This window comes from Cricetulus griseus, chromosome 3, assembly GCF_003668045.3.
Source record: "Cricetulus griseus strain 17A/GY chromosome 3, alternate assembly CriGri-PICRH-1.0, whole genome shotgun sequence".
NCBI lineage: Eukaryota > Metazoa > Chordata > Mammalia > Rodentia > Cricetidae > Cricetulus > Cricetulus griseus.
Window position 1 is genome coordinate 93,578,094 of NC_048596.1, and position 22,311 is coordinate 93,600,404.

A 22,311-nucleotide genomic window follows, 5' to 3' on the forward strand; every position below is an offset into this window, starting at 1 on the left:
TGTGAATTTCATATATTTTGATCCTGTTTATGTACCCCCACCAACTCTTCCTGTCACACCTCCCTACCCTACTGACCAAACTTTGTGTCATCTTGTTTTTAACTTATTTTTATTTTTTCCAAACCCACCAGGTCCAATTTGTGTTGCTCTTATATTCTTGGATGTTTTAGCTATCCACTGCAGCCTGGACAACCTGCCAAGGTAAACACCTTTTAAAAAAACTAAATCTCAATCTCCTGGCAGTTATCAAATACCAATAGTGCCTCAGTTAAGGAGTGAGACTTTGTGCCTACTTCTGTTCTAAATGATGGGAATTTATACAGACTGGATTTGTACAAATTTAGTGCATATTGTCACAAATATGGTAATTCACAAATTTGCCTTCCCTGTTCTGTTGGGAAAACACTGTTTCCTTGCAATTATCCAAAATGTCTGGCTCTTACAATCTTTTTGCCAAATCTCCTACAAGAATCTTAGAGTCATGAAAGGTAGAGGTTTGAGATAGATGTCTCAATTAGGGATGAAAACTCCACAGTCTCTTATTTTCTGAGTCTTGACCAGTTGTAAGTCTCCTTAGAAAGAAAGAAAGAAAGAAAGAAAGAAAGAAAGAAAGAAAGAAAGAAGAGATGATTCAAGAGAGAAAAGAAAAGGACATATGGGAAGGTGGAGTGATTTGAAAATTGTTTATTTGAGGAGTTCAAATGAACTTCATATGCAGGCTACAGCTAAAGGTATACAACTCATAAAGATCATGTATGGAAAAGGGTTTTTTTTTTCTAACAGTGATAGGAAGCTAGCACAGAACCTAATAAGATTTTCTTTAGCAAAGACACTGATAGTTATAAAGCTATGGCAGACTTCCACCAATATTTGAAATTACTTACAAAGAGAAAAAATGACTTGTAGATTTGGAGATTTAAGTCTATCATTCAATAAAAAAGAACTGTGATTTTAGCATGCAGTGAAGAAAAGCCACTCACCTTAGGCCTAAAATGGAGAGGAGAGGAGAGGGAGGGAGGACCAGAAAGAGAGAGAGAGAGAGAGAGAGAGAGAGAGAGGACCTTCATACACCTGTGCCCTTGGTGGGATAATGGGGCTGGGAATATCCTCAGCAGCATGAAGATGTCACACTATGCTGACATTGCATATATACTTAGTAGGGTATTTGTTGAATGAATAATGGTACTGAAGGAAATAAAATGCTCATAGCATATGATTAACAAGTATTCAAATAATTTACTTAGTATAATGGAGTATATAAACCAATTCTTTAAAAAAAATAGGGTGAGATCATCAATAGGTTGGGTCCCAAGATAAGACATAAATACAGATTTTATAAACTTATATAACCCAGTTCCCCCATATTATCAATGCATACTTAACACTGAAATACAAGAAAAAATTGATTTGTTTCATATGGTGACCAAGTAACAGGTGTCAACTAAACAGCTTGAAACATGTTTAAAATGAGCTTGTTGAGTTCCAGCAACTACCTAAATAATTTAGGCCACCAGGTGTCACTAAAGATTAAGCAATGGTGAAAGGTTTCCCAGAGTGTAAATTCAACAGAGGCTTCTGACAAGCTAAGCAAATGAATAAGAATATTAATTTTAAAAATAATAAGTGGGAAGCTTTTGATTCTTGTTCATGTTTCTTTCTGCCTTCTCTCAATTACCTCTGGAAGAATACAATAAGTAAAGAAATCCTATACTGAATTCATTATCTAATTTTCATAACTTTTGCCTACTAATTCTAACAAGAATTAACAGAGCATGCTTTTGGTTTCAGCAATTTTTTGGATTGTGAATAATATATTCAAGCTCCACTTTTCTCTGACTTCATAAAAGGATATGGCCCTGGCCCATTTTTATCAATGAGAAGTCAACATAGTCTAATAGGTTGAAGCATAACCTGGCCCCCTCCCATGCATTAAGACAGCATGGCATCCCACCATAGGAAATGGGCTCCAACAGTCTAGCTAATGTACCAAATTTGTACCAAGGTCCTACTGCCAGGGGCCCCTCTGATAGTCCAAGCTTCACAACTGTCTGCCACATATGGATGACCTAGATCGGTCCCCTGGAATCTAGAGTTCATGAATTTCCATGACCTTTTTTCAGCTGTCTCTATAGATTTCTCCATTATGATCTTGACCTCCCTTCGCATGGATTTATATGCAGTCTTCTACATGCCAGCATCCAGTTATGCCACCACCATTTGTTGAAGATGCTTTCTTTATTCCATTGTATAGCTTTAGCTTCTTTGTCGAAAATCCAGTGTTTGTAGGTATGTAGGTATGTAGTATCAGGGTTTTCAATTCAATTCCATTGGTCTACCTATTTATGTTCCAATATCAAGCTGTTTTCAGAACTATAGCTCTGTAATAGAGCTTACTGTACAGGGTTATTTTGACTATCCTGAGTCTTTTGTTTCTCCATATAAAGTTAAGTATTGTTCTTTCAAGGTCTGTGAAGAATTGTGCTGGGATTTTGATGGGGAATGCATTGAATCTGTGGATTGCTTTTGGCAAGATTGCCATTTTTACTATGTTGATCCTACCTATCCAAGAGAATGGGAGATCTTTCAATTTTCTGGTATCTTATTTAATTTCTTTCTTTAAATACTCAAAGTTCTTGCTATGCAGGTCTTTCACTTGTTTGGTTAGCATTACCCCAAGGTTTTTATGTAGTTTGTGGCAATTATACAGGTTGATGTTTCTCTGATTTCATTCTCATTGCATTTATTATCTGTATATATAATAGGGCTACTGTTTGCTTTGAGTTAATCTTGTATCCTGCAACTTTGCTGAATGTTTATCAGCTGTAGGAGTTCCTTGGTAGAGTTTTTGGGGTCACATATGTAAACTATAATATCATCTTCAAATAGTGAAAGTTTGACTACTTCCTTTCCAATCTGTATCCCCTTGAACTTTTGTTGTCTTATTGCTCTAGCTAGAACTTCAAGAAGATTATTGAAGAGGTAGGGAGAGAGTGGACAGCATTGTCTTGTTCCTGGTTTTAGAGGAATCCTGTTGAGTTTCTCTCCATTTAGTTTGATGTTGGCTGTTGGCTTGTTGTGTATTGCTCTTATTATGTTTGGGTATGTTCCTGTTATCCTTGATCTCTCCAAGACCTTTATCATGAAGGGGTGTTGAATTTTGTCAAAGGCTTTTTCAGCATCTAGTGAGATGATCATGTGGTTTTTCTTTCTCAATTTATTTATACGGTGGATTACATTCATGGATTTTCATACATCGAACCATCCTTATGTACCTGGGATAAAGCTTACTTGATCATGGTGGATGGATAATTTCTCTGATATGTTCTTGAATTCCATTTGCCAGTATTTTATTCAGTGCTTTTGCATCAATGTTTATAAGGGATATTGGTCTGTATTTCTCTTTCTTAGTTATGTCTTTGTGTGGCTTGGATACCAAGGTTTATTATACCCTTGTAAAAAGAGTTTGGCAATGACCTTCTGCTTCTGTTGTTTGGAATACTTTGAGGAGAATTCATATTAGGTGTTCTTTGAATTTCTGGTAGAATTCTGCACTGAAGCCATCTGGCCCTGGACTTCTTTTTAGTTGGGAGTCTTTTGATGAGTGCTTCTATATCATTAAGTGTTATAGGTCTCTTTAAACTGTTTATCGGTTCTTGATTTAATTTTGGTAAGTGAAATCTATCAAGAAAATTGTCTATTTCCTCCAGATTTTCTAATTTTGAGGAATACAGGATTTCAAATTATGACCCACTGATTCTCTGGATTTCCTCAGTGTCTGTTGTTGCGTCCCCAGTTTCATTTCTGATTTTATTAATTTGCATGTTCAGTCTCTGCTGTTTGGTAAGTTTGGATAAAGGTTTGTCTATCTTGTTGATTTTCTGAAACAACCAACTCTTCATTACATAGATTCTTTGGAGTATTTTCCTAGTTTCTACTTTATTGATTTCACCCCACAATTTGATTATTTCTTGGTGTCTAGTCTACGGTGTGTGTTGGCTTCTTTGTGTTCTAGAGCTTTCAGTTTTGCTGTTAATTATCTACTGTGACTATTCTCTAGTTTCTTCATGTGGACACTTACTGCTATGAACTTTCCTTTTAGCACTACTTTCAAAGTGTCCCATATGTTTGTGTATGTTGTGTTCTCATTCTCATTAATTCTGGGAAGTTTTTAATTTCTTTTTATTTCTTCCTTGACCCAGCAATGGAGCAATTGGGAATTATTCAATTTCCATGAGTTTGTAAGTTTTCTGCAATTTGTGTTGTTGTTGATCTAACTTTAAAGCATGGTTGTCTGATAACATACAGGAGGTTATTTTAATTTTTTTGTACCTGTTGAAGTTTGCTATGTTGCCAAGCATGTGGCACTGAAAGGAAGGTACATTCTTATGTGTTTGGATGGAATGTTCTATAGATGTCTGTTAAACCCAATTGAGTTATAACTTCTGTTAGCTCCTTTGCTTCTTTTTTAAGTTTCTGTCTGATGGTCCTTTCTAGTGGTGAAAGTGGGGTGTTGAAGTCTCCCACTATAAATGTGTGAGGTGTTATGTGTGATTTGAGTTTTAGTAATATTTCTTTTAGGAATGTGGATGCCTTTGTATTTGAGGCATAGATGTTCAGACTTGATGGATTTCTCCTGTGATGAGTCAGAAATGACTTTGATCTCTTTTGATTGATTTTAGTTTAATGACTAATTTGCTAGATATTAGGATTGCTATCCCCCGCTGCTTGTTTCTTGCTTCCATTTGATTGGAAAATCATTTCCCAACCCTTAACTCTGAGGTACCATCTGTTTTAGAACTTGATGTGTGTTTCTTGTATGCAGCAGAAGGATGGATTCTGTCTTTGTATCCATTCTTCTAGCCTGTGTCTTTTTATAGGCAAGTTAAGACTATTAATATTGAGTGATATTAATGACCATTGATTGTTCATTCTTTTTTGCTTTTGATTTGTTGGTGGTGGTCGAATTTTGTGTGGATTCCACCCCATTTTTCTTTGGGTTGTTGGTTAATTGGGATTATCTACTGCCTTTTTTTCTGGTTGTAGTTAACTTCCTTGGGTTGGATTTTTCCTTCCAGAACTTTCTGTAGGGTTGGATTAATGGATATGTATTGTTTAAGTCTTGTTTTGTCATGGAATATCTTGTTTTCTCCATTTATATTGATTGAAAGCCTTGCTGGGTATAGTAGTCTAGGCTGGCATCTGTGGTCTCTTTGTGTCCAGAGAATATCTATCCAGGACCTTCTGGCTTTCAGTGTTTCCATGGAAAAGTCAGGTGTAATTCTGATAGGTTTGCCTTTATTTGTTACTTGACCTTAGCTGCTCTTAATATTCTTTCTTTATTCTGTATGTTTGGGGTTTTGATTATTATGTGGCAAGGGGACTTTTTGTGGTCTACTCTATTTGGTGTTCTGTATGCTTCTTTTACACCTACTGCCATGCCTTTCTTTAGTTTGGGAAAGTTTTCTTTTATGATTTTGTTGAATATGTTTTCTGCACCTTTAAGTTCAGTTTCTTCCCCTTCTATACCTAATATTCTTAGGATTGGTCTTGTCATAGTGTTTCATTTTTCCTGGATATTTTAGGTTAGGGATTTGTTGGTCTTAAGATATTCTTTGATTTATGAGTCTATTTCTTCTAGTGTATCTTCAATGCCTGAGTCTCTCTCTTCCATCTCTTGTATTCTATTGGTTATACTTGCACCTGTAGCTCCTGATCATTTACCCAGCTTTTTTATTTACAGCATTCCCTCAGATTGTGTTTTCTTTATTGTCTCTACTTCAGTTTTTATGTCTTGAACTGTTTGCTTAAGCAACTTGTTGATTTCTTGTAATTTTTGGTTTGTTTTTTTTCCTTCCATTTATTTAAGGGATTTTCTCATATCTCCTTTGAGGACCTCTATCATTTTCATGAAGTTGTTTTTAAGGTAATTCTCTTCATCTGCATTGTGATGTTCAGGTTTTATTGGTGTAGAGTCACTAGACTCTGGTGGTGTCATATTGGATTTTCTGTTGTTTAATATGTTTTTATATTGTCTTCTTCCCACCCTTGCTTCTGGTGGGTGTAGAAGGAGTCTCTTCCTCTCCTGGTGGGTACCAAGGTTCCCTTCTGGTGGGTGCAAACAGGTCCAATACTCTGATGCCTCTCCTCTTCCTGTGGATGGAATGAAGACTGGTACTGGGGCCTTGGAGTCTCTGGTGGGCTGTACCCCACTGGAATGGGATCTTCAGTGTACAGTCACCAAGCCTCAGGTGTCTCTGAGCAAGACAGAGGAAGGTGGGCTGGAAAGAGGCCCATGCTCACCTAGTCCCTTGTATGGAGGTTGGACTGGTACTGGAGCCTTGGCAGTCTCTGAATGGGCTGGATCCCACTGGGATGGGATCTGTAGTGTGCAGTACCCAGGCCTCAGGTGTCTCCAACCAGGGAAGCCATTATTTTATTCTTTATAACTAAATAAAACTGAATTGTGTGTATATGCCATATATTTATTATCCATTCATTTTTTGTGAGTAAGTTTTTTCTTGATTTCATTCTCAAATTCATTGTTAGTTTTTAGTGTTCATATAGTGCCCTAATACTCTGCTGAAACTAGTCATCAATTCTATAAGTTTTATGATAGAGGTTTTAGAGTATATGAAGTACTGGATCATATCATCTGCAGATAAAGAAACATGGATTTCTACCTCCTCTCCTCTTCTACCCTTCTCATTCTCCTAGCTCATCTCCCTGCCCCACCCCATGCTCCCAATTTGCTCAGGAGATCTTGAACCTTTCCCCTTCTCCAGGGAACCTGTATGTCCCTCTTATGGTTCTCCTTCTTTCCTAGCTTCTCTGGCAGTGTGCATTGTAGGCTGGTAATACTTTGCTCTATGTCTAAAATCCATATATGAGAGAGTACATACCATGTTTGTCTTTTTGTCTCTGGGTTACCCGGATCAGGATGGTGTCTTCTAGTTCCATCTATTTGCCTCCAAATTTCAAGATTCCATTGTCTTTTTTTTCTTCTGAGTAGTACTCCATTGTGTAAATGTACCACATTTCCTCTATCCATTCTTCAGATGAGGGGCATTCCAGGTTCTGGCTATTAGAAATAATGCTACCATGAACATGGTTGAACAGATGTTCTTGTTGTATGAATGTACATCCTTTGGGTATATGCCTAAGAGTGGATTGCTAGAGCTTGTGGTAGACTAATTCCCATTTTCCTGAGAATATGCCATGCTGATTTCAAAAGTGGCTTACTGTGTTGGCAATCCCACCAGCAGAGGAGGAGTGTTCCCCTTTCTCCACATCCTCTCCATCATAAACTGTCATTGGTGTTTTTGATTTTAGCCATTCTGACAGGAATAAGATAATATCTCACAGTTGTTTTGATTTGCATTTTCCTGATGGCTAAGGATGCTGTGTCTTTCAGCCATTTTAGATTCCTCTATGGAGAATTCCCTATTTAGTTCTGTACCCCACTTTTTAATTGGATTATTTGTTGTTTTGGAAACTAGCTTCTTGGGTTCTTTGTAAATTTGGGAGATCAGCCTTCTGTCATGTGGGGTTGGTGAATATCTCTTCCCATTCTGTGGACTGCCATTTTGTCTTGTTAACTGTGTCCTTTGCTTTACAGAAGCTTCTTAGTTTCAGGAGGTCTCATTTATTCATTTTTGATCTCTGTCTGTGCTACTGGTATTATCTTCAGGAAGCAGTCTCCTGTACCAATTAGTTCAAGGATACTTCACACATTTTTCTAATAGGTTCAGTGTGGCTGTATTTATGTTGAGGTCTTTGATCCATTTGGACATAAATTCTGTGCATGGCAATAGACATGGGTCTATCTGCAGTCTTCTTCATGCTAGCATCCAGTTATGCCAGCACCATTTGTTGAAGATGCTCTCTTTTTTCAATTGTATAATTTTAGTTTCTTTGTCAAAAGTCAGGTGTTTGTAGGATTGTGGGTTAATATCAATATTTTCAATTCAATTACATTGGTCTACCTGTCTATTTTTGTGCCTATACCAAGCTGCTTTCAGGACCAGAGCGCTATAATAGAGCTTGAAGTCAGAGATGGTGATGCCTCAGGAAGTTCCTTTATAGTACAGGGTTGTTTGGCTATCCTGGGTCTTTTGTTTTTCTATATAATTTTGAATATTGTTCTTTCAAGGTCTGTGAAGAATTGTGCTGAGATTTTGATGGGATTGCCTTGAATCTGTAGATTGCTTTTGGCAATATTGCCATTTTTATTATGTTGATCCTACCTATCCAAGAGCATGGGAGATATTTCAATTTTCTGGTATCTTATTTAATTTCTTTCTTTAATGACTCAAATTCTTACTGTACAGGTCTTTCACTTGTTTGGTTAGCATTGAACAATTCTTTAAGGGTTTCTCAGCCTATGAGTTTCCTCTGTTCAGAATCAGTGTTTAGATTGTAACCCAGTTTTAGTTTGATTTTTTATATCAAGTTTCTTGAGTTCTTTACAGACTTTGGATACTAGCTCTCTTTCAGACATGGAGCTGGTGAAAATCTTTTCTTATTCTTTGACTATTATTTTGACCTATAAACAGTGTCCTTTGCCTTACAGAAGCTTTTCAGTTTCATTAAGTCCCATTTATTGATTATTTATCTTAGTGCCTGTGCTATCAGTATTCTCTTCTCAAAGGTGAATCCTGTGTCAATGAGTTCAAGGATATTCCCCACTTTCTCGTCTATCAGGTTCAGTGAATCTGGTTTTATTATATTGAGTCTTTGATACACTTGGACTTGAATTCTGTGCAGGGTGGTAGATATGGATCTGTTTTCATTCTTCTACATGCAGACATTCAAGTAGACCAGCACCGTTTGTGGAAAATGCTTTCTTTTTTCAATTGTGTATTTATGGGTTCATTATGAAAAATCAGGTATCCATAGCTATGCAGATTTATCATTGCATCTTCAACTCAATTCCATTAGCCAATGTGTCTGCTTTTATGCCAATATTATGTAGTTTTTATTATTATAGTTCTGTAGTAGAGCTTAGAATCAGGATTGGTGATACTTCCAGAAGTTCTTTTATTGTCCAGGATTGCTTTAGCTCCTCTGGATTTGTTTTTCCAGGAGGGTGAGTATCATGGTTTCAAGATGGGTAATGAATTGCATTAGAATTTTGACTGGAAGTAAGTTGAATCTGTAGATTGCTTTTGGTAAAATGACTATTTTTACTATGTAAATCTTACCAATCCATGAGCATGGGAGATCTTTCTATCTTATGTTATCTTCCTCAATTTATTTCTTCAAGACTTTAAGTTTTCTCATACAAGTTTTCACTTGATTGTTTATTGTCACCTCAAGATTTTTTATATGATTTGTGGCTGTTGAAAAGGGTGTTGTTTTCCTAATTTCTTTCTCTACCATCTTGTCATGTGTGTATAGGAAGGCTACTGATTTTTTTTTTAGTTAATCTTGTATCTATCCACTTTACTGAAGGTGTGTATCATCTATAGGTGTTCCCTAGTAGAATTTTTGAGTCTCTTTTGTATGCTATCATATCATCTGCAAATTAGCCATACTTTGACTTCTTCCTTTACAATTCATATCTCCTTGATCTCTTCCACTTGTCTTATTGCTTTCAAGTACTATATTGAATAAATATGGAGAGAGATTGTTATGCCCAAATTCTGAACCCCCAAATCACCAAGATACCCATTCTGATACAAAAGCAGAGTCATTTATTGGTTAATGAGTTAAGTGGATTGGGTGAGAAGGACCTGGAGGGACTGAAAGGCAGGGAATATTTTATGGTGATCAAGAGGAGTATCTGGGGATCCACAACACCCTCAGGAATGATGCATTTCCAGGCTTGAGTGACCTGTCCAGTGTTGATTGTTCAATTGGTTGCTTGGCCAATAGGCCCTTCCAGGGCTGTTGTCATGCTCTGCATTCCACTGTTATCATAAAGCACATTCAGAGCCCTCCAGCTAACTTCTAATTGATTCCTTGACACATGGAGGGTATCTGGATTCCTAGTGACTAAGGGGAGGTGCTGAAAACAGGTATATTCTTTTGTGTTTGGGTGAAATGTTCTATAGATATCTAGTAGATCTATTTGGTTCATCACTTCTGTTAGAACCAGTAATTCTTTGTCTAGTTTTTGTCTGGATGATCTGTGCATTGGTAAGAGTGGGTTACTGAAGTTTCCAAATATATATCTATATATCTATATCTATATATAGATATAGATATATAGATATATAGATATATATATCAAAGTATTGAAAATCAAATCCAAAAACATATGAAAAATTATATGACATGTTCAACTGAGATTTACTCCATGTATGCCAATATGGCTTAACTCAAGGAGTTTCAGAGTGCAATAATATTAGCACCTTGTCTTTAGAAAATTATTGTGAGATTTTGAAATAAAATGTGACTGTGGAACAAAATGTGACTATTATTCTACAAATCTGCCTGAGGCAAAAATTGAAAAGTATTAGAGTAATTTTGTTGGCAAGGGAAAGTTCAAGATGGCCTAATATTGTAAAGTTACTAGTAATAACTTTTGTGAAAATCTACAATGGAAAAGAGCAAGGTGCTGAAAAAAACAATATAAAATGTGCATCTTGAAATTTATATCAAGAAATTTAACATTGATCCTAGGCTTCTGCTAACAGAGATGAGAAATTTAAAGAACACATGAGCTGAAATATAATAAAGAAATGGGTAATCTCAGGGCAAGACAACACTCACCTAAGCTTCCAACTTGTGGAAAGAAAGAGCCTAAGGAAATATTCTGCTCATAAAAAGCAGCAACAATTCAAAGCTTCTACAAATGTGATTCAATGTTGCCAAGTTTCCTTCCAAGTTGGTAGTCAAACATGGCAATATTGTTCTACATAGGTCAGGCTTTACAGCCATGAGGATACAAGAGTAAAGGGACTGCAGAATAATTCTGCCTGATTCTGGAGAACCACTGAAGCTAAAGATTGAAGCAGGGGAGTCCCTGAACAGAGAACCTGAAAGGCCTTTTTTCAGATCTGTGAAAGAGAATCCTAGAGATTGAAGGAGACCTCAAGATACTGGAAATGCAAGAGCTATAAGATATCTGTCCCCAAAAAATGGCATACAGGGAGTAACCAGCCAAAGGGAGAGAAGTGTTTTGTAGTCAGTAAAACTGGAAGACTGGAGCCATTTAAAGCCTTTGACATAAGACAGAGAGCCATTATGGAATTTAGAGTTTGTGCTGCTTGACCATGGTCTTGCCCTTGTATATTTATATTGTAATTTGGAAATATATTTTATTATTGGTTTTATGGGGAGTTACAATTCAGAAATTATCTTTAGTCTCAGAAGGGATTAAATTTTAAAAAGTATTGAGACTGAAAGAATATGAGGACTTTTCAAATTGGACTATATATACTTTGCATTATGATATAGCCATGGATTTGGTGGGGAGGATTGGAAGTAGTAAGTGGTAGTTTGAATGATAGTGGCCATAGGCTCATTTATATGAATGCTTAGTCTCCAGTTGGTAGAACTCCTTGTGAAGAATTAAGAGGTGTTGCCATGTTGGAGGACATATGTCACTAGAGGTGGGCTTGAGGTTTCCAAAGATTCAAGACATTCCCTATCCATCTATCTATCTATCTATCTATCTATCTATCTATCTATCTATCCTCTTAATCTCTCCTCACATTTCCCTTCCCTCTCTCCCTTCTGTCTTCTCTGTCTCTCCATGTCTGTCTGTGTTTCTCTGTCTCCCTGTGACTCTGTGTCTCTGACTTCCTCTCACTTCCTCTCACTTTCTCTATATCTGTCTCTCTCTCCCTCTCTCTCTCAGACATACACATACAAACACACACATACACACACACACACACACACACACACAGAGAGAGAGAGAGAGAGAGAGAGAGAGAGAGAGAGAGAAACTCAATTTCTCTCTGTATTGAACTTGTGTTTCAAAATATGACCTCTCAGTTACTACTCCAGTACCATTGCTACCTGACCCCAGCCATGTCCCCGACAGGATAGTCAAAGACTCTAACTATCTGACATCATAAGGCTGAAATTAAACTGATTTTTTATAAGTAGCCTTAGTCATAATGTATGATCACAATAGAAAGGAGTCTAAGACAGTATCCTAGGACATAATTTAAAAGTTAGTCATGAGTGACAGACATAAACATAGTGCAAATTAATTTTTGATAGCAGATCAAATCAATACTACATAACTTAAGATGTATTCAAGGAATTTACATTGGAAAAAGTCTACATAGGTTTCATAGAAACAAATACAGAAAAGTTAATCAGCATATGGAAATCACTCTTATTTTAAGATAAAAAAAATTAGGTGTTTTCAAACTTAATCATTAACTTAATGGTTCTGATGTTGAGTCAATGTAGGAGGAAATGCTTAAAATTAATTTATTACATTGAAATGTTTAACAATAGATAGATATATAAATTATATTCAGCAAATATAAAAGGATATAACAAAGATTTTTAAACAACTGTAAATAAGAAAATTAGATGAAGGCATGAAAAGCTTTGCAGACTAACCTCCTAAGAACACTCACACATTGGATAAAAGGTGGATAAAAATTCTTACAGTTGAGAAACATACTAAATATAGTCTTCTTTCTGTTCTTCACATAGCCATGGCAACAACAAAGAACATCCCTGATGAGCCTCAATCCAGAAGCAAAAGACAGCAAAATCTCCAGGAGATGCTGACAGAAGTGGGGCTGTCTGTTGACTACTGGCTGCCTAAGCTTCAGGAAGACCTGGGTGTCACCAGTGCCCAGGCCTTACAACACTTAGTAGAAAAAGATCTCCAGAAGCTGAAGTCCCAGACACAACACACATGGGAGAAAAAGGCCCTAGAGAAGCTGCTTGACCTCTCACAGACAAATAGTGTTGCAGAGTTCCAGGACACTCCAGGGGAGATGATAAAGAACAGGCAGAGGCAGGCAGGACAGGCACTGCAGGAACTGAAGGCCTTGCAGTCACAAGGGAAGCACAGACAGGAAGAGACAGTGAGGAGGAAAGAAGCAGAGCTGAGACAAGCAATGGAGATCCCTGAGGAGTACTGGCCAGGGCCTGAAGTGCCCCTAAAAGACATCACTGTAACAATGGGGAGACATCTCAGTCAAATTGAACAGACTCTGGCAAATAGTGAAAACCTCTCACATAGAGACCTGGTAAGATGGGCATCTGGAGGGTTGGCCCTGCGGGGAATTTATAAGACCTCCAACCCAAAAGACCTGGTAATAAGGAGAGAAGAATTACTCAGGGTCCCCCAGGAATTCTATCTCTTTGGATCTGAGCAAGGAAAACGGATGGAAACAAAAGAATTCACATCTTCTAAAGAAGAATCTCTGTTCACTGAAACTGTGGAGAAGCTCGGTTTCAGGTCAACACTGTCAGTCCAGGGTGGAGGCTGGGGATTTAGTTCAGAAGGTGGGATAGAAAAAGTCAACCATTCAGAATCCAAAGATGCCCACCAATCATGTTCTAAGCACTCTTATTTCTGCTCATCAATGTTCAGCTACAACCCACTAGCCTCCTTCCACTTTCAGACTGATCAACTCCAGCTCTCCAAAGGTGCTCTTAAGGAACTGAAAATCATTGAAGAGCAACTAGAAGACACTGATGGAATAGACAGATTCCAAGTAGTGAGGAACAGAACTGAAAACTTCTTCAACAGATTTGGCTCCCATGCTAATCGAGGCCCTCTGCACCTTGGGGGAATCTACTGCTGGAAGGCCATTTCAGAGGGTTTCAAAAGTGACCAGCTGGATAGAGTGAAGAAGCAGACAACAGATGCCTTGGAGACTTATATAAGGGGGAGCTACAGTGGTTTGGGGATTGAAGTTGGGGGAGAGATGGCAACATCAGACTCACATTCAATCAGACGCTACAAAAATGCAACTAACCAACAGCTCCAAATCCAAGTCCAATTGTCTGTGGCTCAGATAGGTGGACCACCGGAAGCTAATGGAATTGCTCAGTGGACAACTGGCCTTCTTGGGAGCAACAAAACCTGGTCTGTCATTGACCGAGAACTTCAGCTGGTTCCCATTTGGGAAGTCATCCTATCTAACCACAGAAGCAATTTTAAGGACCCCCTTCTGGTGGCTAGGTGCCTGGCAGACAACTACTCTGCTCTGACAGGCCTTGATGCCAACATCACAGCTGGAGAGGAGGTGCTGAGTCCCAGAAAGGAAGCAGAACAATTCCTGGATGATGTGAAATGCTGGGAGGTCTCTGACCATGAAAATCAACTTAATAAACTGATGGATTGCATGCAAGCATTGGCTGACAAAACAAAAGGGTATGATATTTGGATTAATACATGCCTCACAAATTTGGATCTACAGAATTTTATCATAAGTACTGTCAACTTTTGCAAAATCTCTTCTATTAAAAATACTCAGTTTATTAAATCTCAGTTACGCAGCCTTCTGGAACCTCATGTCTACAAAGTAAAAAACTTTCCACAAGTGAAGTCAATCATGCAGTGGATCTCCCAGATAGAGTCAGAGGAACAGATAAAAATCACTGAATTGTCTGAATTCCTTAAAAATTTAAAAGAAATCCAAAACTCTCTCACAGAAGCAAACATCAAATCTGAGTCCCCAGAAAGAGAAGAAGAGGCTCAAAGAAAGGCTACATATGATGTCACCACAGCTCTTGTGTCCTTCTTGAACTACCTCAGAGAAGCAAAGCAGCCAGACATGCTGCTGCTACTACTCTCCATTGCAGCTGGTGCAGGCTATCGGCTGGAAAGCAGTATTTTCCAGCCTCTCCTGGGGTGTGCTGAGTTAACCTTCCTCCTGGATGAAATACAAACTGTCCAACACATATATCAGGAACTCAAAACACTCTGCACTGACAGGGCACAGGCATTCCTGGTGCTCAAAGCACTGACAACCACAGCTGCAGTCTCAGCCATTTCCCCAGAAGAAAAAGCAAAACGCTTGTCATTAATAGACCAACACATGGAGCACTTACTGTCTGCTAAAGTTGCACATGTCCTCACAAAATTTGGACCAGATCATGATTGGGGTACTTTAGAGAAGAATTTGAAGTTACTCATTGATGGGAAATATGAAGACATCATCTGTTCTTTGCAAATGGACGAGGTGAAAAAACAATTGCAAAGTTTCCTGAAAAAAAAGAAAGAAACATATGAACAACAAGATGATGATAACAATGAAAAAGAGGTGATAGAAAAAGGACCTTTCCTGGACTTACTCCAGCGTCTAGGCCTAGAACATCACTACCCAAAAAGGATAAGCATTGCTGACTTCCATCTGATCTACAAGAATTCTGTATACAATACACAGCCAACATCTGAACAGGAACTTCCCTTCTATTTCCTACAAAAGCTACTAATGCTAGATTGTGGGTTCAGACATCTGATCTTCAAAAAAGCTGGAAATGCAGAAACCCAACATTTTGCAGATCCCTGCAACCAAGAAAATGATGATATTGATCCATATGAAGAGTTGTTAGATGACAGAGAGGAAGTCAGTAATTCTTCACCCACTGAGTGTCAGACCCAAATTCACCCAATGGACATCCAGATGGTCATTTTTCACTGTGCAGATGATCTTGCCAGGCAATATATTTTGTCAAAACTTTCCATTTGTCAATTTGCACTGCCCCTTGTTGTACCAAATCCAAATACCTCTCAGATAGAATTCTCTCTCTGGTCTCTCAGACAAGTTCGGAGAAGTTGGCAAGAGTCAAGAAAATCACCACAGGACAAAAGCTACAGTCACAAGAATCAGCAGATGTGCTGTGTCTCTACCCCTATCGTATCCTTCATTAGAGTTGGAAATGGTCTTGCTGCTTCCAAATCTCAGATCATGAACTCTCTCCTCAGTAAACATAAACATGATGTATTTTTTCACAGACACTGCAGAGGAAGCAGCAAACACTGTCTCCTGATGGAGGGAGTGGTAGAGATCTGCTGGTTCTGCCCAGGAAGCCAAGGGGAGGACATATTGGACAAGTGTGTGGCCTTCACCAATCTTCATGGAGATGCCAAAGAACATAGGCAGCAACTCAGCTTCTTGCAGGATGTCTCTTCTCTCATAGTGATCCTCATGTCAGCTTCTGATAACAATAAAGAACACCAAAAAATTGTCAGACAACTATGGCAGTCATCAAAAACACTGGTTTGTTTAATTGATGATAAAGAAAAAGTCATGACTAATAATTCTGGCAGAAAGGTAAGAATTGGTATTAAGAATAGAAATGAGGCAGAATTAACAGAAGAACTCACGACTACCATCAAGCATTTGCTAGAGATCTCTGGCACTGCTCTCAGTGTAGAAGACTGTTCACAGGTTGCTCGTAAACAAGGAATCATGATTGATGAAGATCAAAGAAAATTAAAGGAAGCCAAAGAAAAAGCCCAGACAACTATGGAACTCCTCAAACAATCCAACTTATCTCAGATAAAAGAAAACTTCTTGCCTCTTCAGGGACAACTGTGGCACCTTTGGTGTAAGAAGGACAAAGGACTCTATCATCTGCAAGAAAAAGGGCATCGGAGCATTGAACAACACAAGAGTGAACTTGAGACAGAAAAGCAAAAAATACGATGGCAGCAGTTGGAAAAGGTTTCCCCTATCAATGATTTAATGAAATCAGTCCTGAAGATTCTCATAGAAGACTCAGAAAATGACCTCAAACTCTATTTCTTATACTGGCTAAGTGTGGTTTTGGAAAACCTAACCTCGGGACACCTAGAAAATTTGCATATGAAAAAACAATCTTTGTGGTCAGTGGTTCAGGAAGAAAAGCAAAAGGCAGAGAAGAGCAGCTCCATGACACTCTGGCAGAAGCAGATAGAAGTCATTTCTATTGAGATTCTTGATTGCACTTTTGGAATTGAACACCTTCTTCGAGAAGTTGGCCAGATCTATGAAGCCCTAGAAGAAATTTCCTCCTCTAGAGATAGCCTTTTTCTCTGCCTCCCTCAAATAGCTGCAGACCTGATGGTAGCTGGTGTTCCCATTGAGCTCATGGATGGGGATGCTTCATATGTGCCTCTAAAGTGGGTGGCAGCTGTTTTTGACAAGCTCTCAGAAAAAGTTGAAGACAAAAGGCTATTTGTTCTGTCTGTTCTTGGCCTGCAAAGCTCAGGGAAGTCTACCCTACTAAATGCACTGTTTGGGTTAGAATTCACAGTTAGTGCAGGCAGATGCACCAAGGGGGCCTACATGCAGCTCCTAGAGGTGGATAAGAAAGTCACAGAAGAACTTGGCTTTGATTTTATGCTTGTTGTAGACACAGAAGGACTTCGGGCTCCAGAACTCAACAACAAATCCCAGAATTGGGACAATGAGTTGGCAACATTTGTCATTGGCCTTGGAAACTTGACTCTCATCAATATTTTTGGGGAGAATCCATCAGAGATGCAGGACATCCTTCAAATAGTTGTTCAGGCCTTTCTGAGAATGAAGCAAGTGAAAATATCTCCCAGTTGTATTTTTGTCCATCAGAATGTGGGAGAAATTACAGCAAAAGACCAAACTATGGAAGGACGAAGAAGACTAGAGCAGAGACTGGATGAAATGACAGCATTAGCCGCTGAACAGGAAGAGTGTTCAAACATAACTCGCTTCAGTGATGTAATTAAATTTGATGCCAATAGTAATGTCTATTACTTTGCTCACCTCTGGGATGGCAATCCCCCAATGGCCCCTCCCAATCCTCGCTATAGTCATAATGTCCAGGAGTTGAAGAATGGGATTCTTAGGACTGCCCAGCAGGAATCCAGGGGAAGGATCATGAAGATCTCAGATGTAAAATTTCGAGTTCAAGATTTATGGAAAGCTCTGGTCAGTGAGAACTTTGTTTTCAGTTTTAGGAACACCCAAGAGATAATAGCCATGAGTAAACTGGAAACCATGTATAACCACTGGACTTGGGAGCTAAGGAGCCATGTGCTAGAATTACAGAATCAGCTGAACAATCAGATTCAGAATGGAAAAATCCTGACACTCACAACCAATGCACTGGAGGGTCCACTTAACAAGAAATATGAAGCTATCAAGCAAGAATTTGACAAATATTTTGAAGAAGACCCAGATAGTGAAACATTGGTTCAATGGAAAGCAAATTTTGAACACAAGCTACTAATTCTTAAAGATACACTTCTTTCAGACACCAGAAGGAAAGGCAATGAACTCATCAGTCTTAAACAAAGTCAAGAAAGACTAGATAACCAAAAGTCACAATATGAAAATGAATTGTTAGAGAACAGCCGGAAGTTGGCTTTAAGTGTGAAAGGTAAAGAATTAAGTGATGAAGAGTTGCATGAGGAATTCAATCAAGTTTGGACAAAGTGGATCTACAATGTGTCTTCTACTGCACCTCCTGTCACAGAGCCCAACATAGATGGGGATGCTGAAAGCATTTTTCTAGAGCATTTCACAAAGGACAAAAATATTGCAGAAAGACTGAAAAGAAAGGATGAAGAAATATTTTGTGTCAATTATGACAAGCATGTCCAAATGAAAAAAAGATATCATATAATTCCAAGAAGTTTAGAAACTTGCCATAAAGAGTCCATTAATAAAACTACTGATAACATTGTTTTAATATTTGATGAAACAATAAAAAACATTTGGAAGGAAAAGCGTGATTACAGTCAGAATGATTTTCATAAAATCCTGGTTATAATAGAAAATGAACTGAAGGCTGTTTCCCCTGAGGAAGACTATACGTTTACAAGAGACTACACCATTGACTTATCCTTATGCTTCTTCCAAAAAGCATCTAAGAGATTCAAGGAAATGCACAAGGCATTCAAGACAGCAAATGATCCTGTGAACTATCTGGAGAGCAAGAAAGATGATTTCTTCTTGAGTTTTAAAATATCCTGCCAAGGTGCCACTTCCATCACATCCTTTGTTGACTTCCTGTGGCTCAAACTCACTCCTGCTATCTCTGCCACCATATGGGAAATAATGGGTCTTAAAGTAGCTGGGGACATGAGATCTACCTGCCCTGAATTCAATGGAAACAGAGCTAACTTGGAGAAACATATTCTCATTTCTCTGGCAGAAGAATTAAACTTTGATAAGTATTGGCAATACATTCATCAGCCACAATCCTTTTTCAGGGATTACATTGGAGACCACATTAGAAGATACTGTTCAGAAAAAGAAGGTGAAAAACTAAAAACATTTTTAAAAATAAGTTTAGGTGACATCAAGAATGCCATTCTCTCTGCCATTCATAAGACCACAGAAGTGGCTAATGATAATAGCACTGCTTCTGGCTGGTTGGATTTGTTCTGTGATCATCTAGGGAGCAACCTGATCTTTCCAAGAAGAGACCTGATAAGCATTGAGCACCAGGAGATAAAGGATACTGAGTTTCTTAAAGAAGCCATGAGTGCAGCTTTGGATCCTGCAATGAGGAAAGTAGAAGAGGACTACTCAAGGAGGCCCAAAGATGAAATGATTCCTGACATTGAGAAAATTCTCTCTGAGCATCTCTGTGGCTGCTGGAAACAGTGTCCATTTTGTAAAGCGATTTGCACAAACACCATTCCCCAACATGAAGGAGACCACAGTGTTCCATTCCACCGCCCTAAGGCTGTCAATGGATGGCATAAGCATAAAACAGACTACTTTGCCACTGACATCTGTACTACTTCTGTAGCAAGTGATAATTCATTTATTTTAAGTGATGACAAGAAATTCCCATATAAAAAATATCGAGAAGCTGGAGGTGATTTTGCCACATGGAGCATCACCCCAGACTTATCTCACCAGCCATATTGGAAATGGTTTATCTGTCACTTCAAATCAGAGCTTGAGGAGAGATATGGAAAAAAATTTACAAATTTAGGTAATATTCCAAATTCTTGGAACAAAATCACAAAGCAAGAAGTACTTGATGACTTGAAAAAATAATGATTGCCAAAATACAACACTAGGACCTTGGAAGTCTAGTATCAATTTAGGTAGCACCTTCAAGATTCTACCTTATAAATGAAATAAGTAAAAGATAAATTAGTTAATATTTCAATATTTGAAGATTTTCTTCTAAAAAGATTTTTTTCTCTCTTGATTTCTTCTGCTTAAACATCATAGACTAAATATGCGAATGCATGGTAAAATCAGTACCTATTCAAAAACCAATTCATACTTTATTATTTCTAATATTTGTTTAAATCTTTAATGATTTGGGAAAAGTTGTCTTATTAGAAGATTTCTGGCTGTTGTTTATTCCTTTACAACAACTGAATGGCAAATTCAACCAACATACACATAAGGAGAAATATTGCAATTTGCCTTAAATTAGTTTAAGTGGATGTTTTCCCCAACTCTAGTCATGAAAAACATTTCTGACTTTCATTGTATCAACCTCCATTGTTTATTGAGGATGCCTAAGTAGAGAATTTAAGTACCTTCTGTTCTGGAAAAAAAAAATCCCAGATTTGGTCAGGACATATTTTCAAAGAAATGAAGGAAAAATGAATAAATGCCATTTTTCAGATTATATTATTATTCTTTTGTCAATTTTATCTTGGTATTTTTCTGCTAATCATTGAAAAACAAGTACAAACCACAAATATTAGCATTCAAACCTGGTATTACATCACTACAAACTCTGTAACCTGTACCAGTGACATGCTTTGCAAGTTATACTATTTAAATAGTATCACAATGTTTAGGATTAACCAAACACCTTCTGATTTGATTTAAGACAAATTCCATGAGTGGATACACTTCTAACGCTGCTATCAAAAGGTCATTAATATGATAGATCAGCCTTAGGTCTAGGGGAATACCTATTAATATTATTTTTGTAAAGTAACATAGCAGTACAATGATTGCTATACCCATTTGCTCAACCTGCGTCAGAGATTCTCCTAATAGTAGATGGGAACTAACACAGAGACCCACAAGTGGACAATGTGTAGAGTGTGAGAGAACTTAGAGCACTCAGGCCTAAATGGCACAGGTTCATTGAAAGTTATGTGTTTTCATTGAGACTCAGAGCTCTGCTGAAGAGAAGCTGAGAGATTGTAAGAGCCAGAGCTGGTGCATAACTCCAAGGAAAATGTATCTGAGAAACATAACAGGACTGATGTAGTTGTAAACTTATACAGACTGTGGTAGTACACACAAGATATGTACAGGTCCAAGCATGACAGGCTCCCAAAACTGAGAGGAGAAAATGAACACACACTCTCCCAAGCATAACAAAGAATCTATCTACAATTGATACTTGTTGACCAGGGAAATCACTTTTCTCCAACACAGTTCCTCTCAGTATATTATCTACACTCCAGGCAGACTCCATACCTAGGAGCATTTGATGAACATAAACCAAACTCAATGATACTTAGGTGAAATTTTTGTCTCATTTTGTTTTGTGTTGGCATTTTCTTTGTCTTATTGGTTTTCCCTTGTTTATTTTGATTTTCATTTATTGTAGGGATTTGATGGGGTGTTGTAATGTATTATTTTTGTTGTTTGTTGTTTACTTTGTTTGATTGTGAGTGTATTTTTTGAAAGAGGGAAATAACAAAGTGTTGTGCATATGAATGGAAGAGGACTGGAAAAAAATGAAGATGGGAAAAACAATTTAAATATAGTATTTGAAACTTTTCAATAAAATAAAAATAAAAATAGCATAAAATTAAAACCTGGTGTTGTATATAGATACAAGAAGGAATTATCCCTGGAATTACATTTTTGTGATCACATAACAAAGGCCTATGATGTTTAACAATGATTGCCAATTGGACAAGGTCTAGAATCACATAAGAGACAAGACACCAGGTCACCAGATTTTATATTAGATTAGTCTATGCCTAGGAGATATGATAAGGATTAGGTTTATGGAGATAGGAAGACCTTAAATAACATGAGAAGTCACTAACTGGGAAGCCTCATTTCCTGAGTTGCTGTCCTAGACTGCATGAAAGGAGAAAGTTACCTGAGTACAGAGCATTCACTGCTCTCAATTTGTTGACTGGAGTTGTAGAGAGACTATCTGGCTGGAACTCTCTTCTCCTCCTCCTCCTCCTCCTTTCTTTTTTCTTCCTTTCTTTTTATTGTGTTTTTATGCTCTTATCTAGGCAACTGGGTTTATGAATATTGTAATTCTAGATGCAGATATCTGGTCATACCTTTGTTGGATTTTTTCTTTATATTATTGTGTGTGTGTGTATTTGTTTGTTTGTTACTTCTTGATCATAGATTTCCCTCCCTCCTCTACTCCAAGTCCCTCCTCTCCATCCCCTCCCCTTTCCCCATCCATTGCTCCTCCATTTCTATGCAGGAGAAGGAAGGCCTCCCATGGATA

At 37.9% G+C, this 22,311-nt stretch overlaps 1 protein-coding gene across 1 annotated transcript; it reads left to right on the forward strand.

The window, feature by feature from the left end:
* Positions 1 to 91: 91 nt before the first annotated feature.
* On the forward strand, positions 92 to 22,117 carry LOC100756621 (interferon-induced very large GTPase 1). The gene is made up of 2 exons (XM_035442298.1): positions 92 to 201; positions 12,622 to 22,117. Exon 2 carries the CDS (start codon positions 12,624 to 12,626, stop codon positions 19,905 to 19,907), a length of 7,284 nt encoding a protein of 2,427 aa, XP_035298189.1. The 5' UTR covers positions 92 to 201; positions 12,622 to 12,623; the 3' UTR covers positions 19,908 to 22,117.
* Positions 22,118 to 22,311: the final 194 nt, after the last annotated feature.

Coding starts and splice junctions, on each gene's coding strand:
- LOC100756621 (XM_035442298.1), top strand. CDS start 12,624: ATGGCAACAACAAAGAACATCCCTGATGAGCCTCAATCCAGAAGCAAA.